The 3,198-nt window shown below is 73.6% G+C and overlaps 1 protein-coding gene across 1 annotated transcript; it reads left to right on the plus strand.

Moving 5' to 3' along the window:
* Nucleotides 1-48: 48 nt before the first annotated feature.
* EMIHUDRAFT_254073 (hypothetical protein) lies at nt 49-1,469 on the plus strand (the record flags this gene model as incomplete). The annotated part of the gene is made up of 2 exons (XM_005781060.1): nt 49-543; nt 691-1,469. Coding segments are annotated over 2 exons (1,274 nt in total), but the record flags the coding sequence as incomplete, so codon positions are not given.
* Between the last annotated feature and the right edge of the window lie 1,729 nt (nt 1,470-3,198).

Below are 3,198 nucleotides of genomic sequence, written 5' to 3' on the forward strand. Positions count from 1 at the left end.
CACGTCGTGCGGGGCCGCGTCGTCTTCCCCGGCGCCGCCTACCTCGAGATGGCTCGCGCGGCGTGCGTCTCCCTCTCTGGCGGCGGCGGAGGCGCGTCGCTGAGGCGCGTCTTCTTCCTGCAGCCGCTCGTGCTGGACGGCGGCCTGAGCGAGGTGCGGGTGGGTGTGATCGAGGATCGGTTCGAGGTGACCTACGAGGGAGGCGGCGACACGTCGACGGCTCACTGCGCCGGCGACGCGTCGGCCGCGTCGGGCCCGCTCCTTGGCCTCTCGCTCGCCGCGGCTCGCGCCTCGTGCGGCGAGGCGGTCGACGCCGCCTCGCTGTACTCGCTGCTCCGCTCGGTCGGCCTCGAGTACGGCCCTCGGTACCGCACGCCCGAGCTGGCGGCCGTCTCGCGCGCCGCAGGCGCCGCCGTCGGCCGGCTGTGCCGCCGCTCGCGCAAGGAGGGCACTCGCGTCCACCCGGCCGACCTCGACGGCTCGCTGCACCTGTCCTCGCTGCTCGCCGAGGCTGGGGCGGGCGAGACGCGGCTGCCCTTCTCTGTGGGCGAGGCGGCGCTGGCGGATGCGAGCGGCACGGCGTGGCCGGTGGCGGAGCGGGAGGGCGGCGGGGCGGTCGGGGTGGTCGTCGCCAGCGGCGCCGGCTCGGCGGGCGTGCGCCTGGCCGGCTTCGAGTCGCGTGCGCTCAAGGCGTCGCTCGACGCGTCAGCGCAGCGCGTGCGGCATTTATACGTCACCTCGTGGGAGAGGAGCGCGACGCCTGTCACCGCCACGGCGTCGCTCCTCGTCCTGGGCTCGAGGCGAGGAGAGAGAGGCTTCGATGAGGCATCACCGAGCCCGGCCGGCAGCACCGATCGCTTCGGCGGCCTCTCCTTCGCAGCATCGGCTGCGGTGGGCCGGGCAGCCTCGTTGCCACTGACTACTCTCGAAGCAGCCTTGTCCCTGCTGCGCGTGCGGCCGGCTTCAACAGCCCCGCCCCGCCTCGTCCTGCTGACCGCCGGCGCGCACGCTCACGGAGCCAGCGCCGCGCCCGGCTCCCACCACGCCGGCTCGCTCGGCCTCGCCCGCACGGCGCGAGCAGAGGGCGCCGCAGACCTGCACCAGCTCGACCTGTCGACGGCGAGTGCAGCGCACGCCGTCGCCGTCGCCAGCGCTCTACCGCTCGACGAGCCCGACCTCCTCCTTCGCAAGGGGCTGCTTCTCGCGCCTCGCCTACAGCCCTGCACCCAGCCGCCCTCCGCCGAGACCGACGCGCCCACCCTCGGCTCGCACCTCCTCACCGGCGGGCTGGGCGGGCTGGGCCTAGTCACAGCCAGGTGGCTCGCAGAGAGCGGCGCCCGTCGGCTCATCCTCGCGTCTCGCAACGGCGCCGTCGCCCCTGGCGGAGTGGCTGACCGGCTGCCGCCGCGTTGCACCGTCCTCGCCGCTGCGTGCGACGCCGCCCAGCCATCCAGTGTGGCGCGGCTTCTGTGCTGTGCGGCGAGCGGAGATGGCAATGCGGCGCCGCTGAGTGGCGTGTGGCACGCGGCGGGCGTGCTGGCGGACGCTGTGCTCGCCTCCCAGACGGCGGCGACGCTGCAGCGCGTGTACGCTCCCAAGGCGCACGGCGCGTGGGGCCTGCACCGAGCATGCGCCGCCTCACCGCTCGATGTGTGCTCGCTCTTCTCGTCGGTGGCGGCGCTGCTGGGCGGGGGCGGCCAGGCGAACTACTCCGCCGCCAACTGCTGCCTCGACGCGCTCGCCGCCTCGCGGCACGCCCGCGGCTCTGCGGCGACGAGCGTGCAGTGGGGGCCGTGGGCAGAAGTCGGCATGGCGGCGGGGCAAGGGGTGAACGCGCGGCTGCAGGCGGGCGGCATCGGGCTCCTCTCGCCCGCGCAAGGGCTCATGGCGCTCGGCGCGTCGCTGCTTCCTCGCGGCTCGCCGGTCGTGGCGGCCATCATCGTGGACTGGCGCCGCTTCCTCAGCGGCGCGAGGGACGCGCCTGCCTTCTTCAGGGCCGTGGCGCCCGCCGTGGCGTCGGCATCGACCGAGGCCGTTGCCTCTCGCGCGAGAGCCTCTTCCATCGGCGTCGATGAGGTGCTGGAGATGGTGAAGCAGACAGCGGGGGCAGAGGTGGACGCCGACGCGCCGCTGATGGAGGCGGGCCTCGACTCGCTCGGCGCCGTCGAGCTGCGCAACCAGCTGCAGAGGGCGTCGGGAGCGACGCTGCCAAGCACGCTCGTCTTTGAGCACCCGACCGTGCGACAGCTCGCCAGCCACCTCGGCTCGCTCGGCGGCGCCGCTCCGGCAGGCGCAGCAGCGGCCACAGTCCACAGCGCAGATGGGCGCCTGGTGCAGCTTGTTTCGATGTGTGCCATCGCTCCCGACGGCGCGCAAGGCGATGGTATCCGCGGCCTGTGGCGAATGGCTGCAGCAGGCCACGATGCGGCCAGCGACGTGCCAGCGAACCGCTGGGACACAGACGACCTCTCTCGCTTCGCGGCTGTGTCTGAGCCCGTCGTCGCTCGACAGCGCTGCGCCTCCTTCCTTGCCGACGCGGAGCTCTTTGACAACGGCTTCTTTGGCGTCTCGCCTGCCGAGGCGGCGGCGATGGACCCGCAGCAGCGGAGGCTGCTTGAGTGCGGCTACGAGGCGCTGCACGGCGCGGCGATGCGCAAGGCGGAGCTGCTGGGCAGCGTGACGGGCGTCTTCCTCGGCATCTGGAACCCCGAGTTTGGCGAAGTGGTGGCTCGCTCGCCCTCTCTCGCGTCGAGTGTCTACTCGGCGACTGCGGCCACCTGCTCGGTGGCGGCGGGACGCCTCTCGTTTGTGCTCGGCCTGCAGGGGCCTTGCTCCTCGATTGACACAGCTTGCTCGAGCGGCCTCGTCGCGTCGCACGGTGGCCTGCGTGCGCTGCAGATTCACGAGTGCACTGCCGCCCTCGCCCTCGGCGTCAACATGATGTTCAGCCAGGCGGCGTGCATCAGCATGGCCGTGGCCGGCATGACCTCCCCCCGAGGCCGCTCGCACTCGTTTGACAGCCGCGCCGACGGCTACGGCCGCGGCGAGGGCTGCCATGCCGCAGTGCTGCAGCCAAGCGGCGATGGCGACACGCCGGGGCTCTCCCTCCTCGGCAGCTGCGTGCGGCAGGACGGCAAGAGCGCGAGCCTCACCGCGCCCAACGGGCAGGCGCAGCAGGCGCTGCTGCGGGCCGCCCTC

This window comes from Emiliania huxleyi, assembly GCF_000372725.1.
Source record: "Emiliania huxleyi CCMP1516 chromosome Unknown EMIHUscaffold_2081, whole genome shotgun sequence".
NCBI lineage: Eukaryota > Haptophyta > Isochrysidales > Noelaerhabdaceae > Emiliania > Emiliania huxleyi.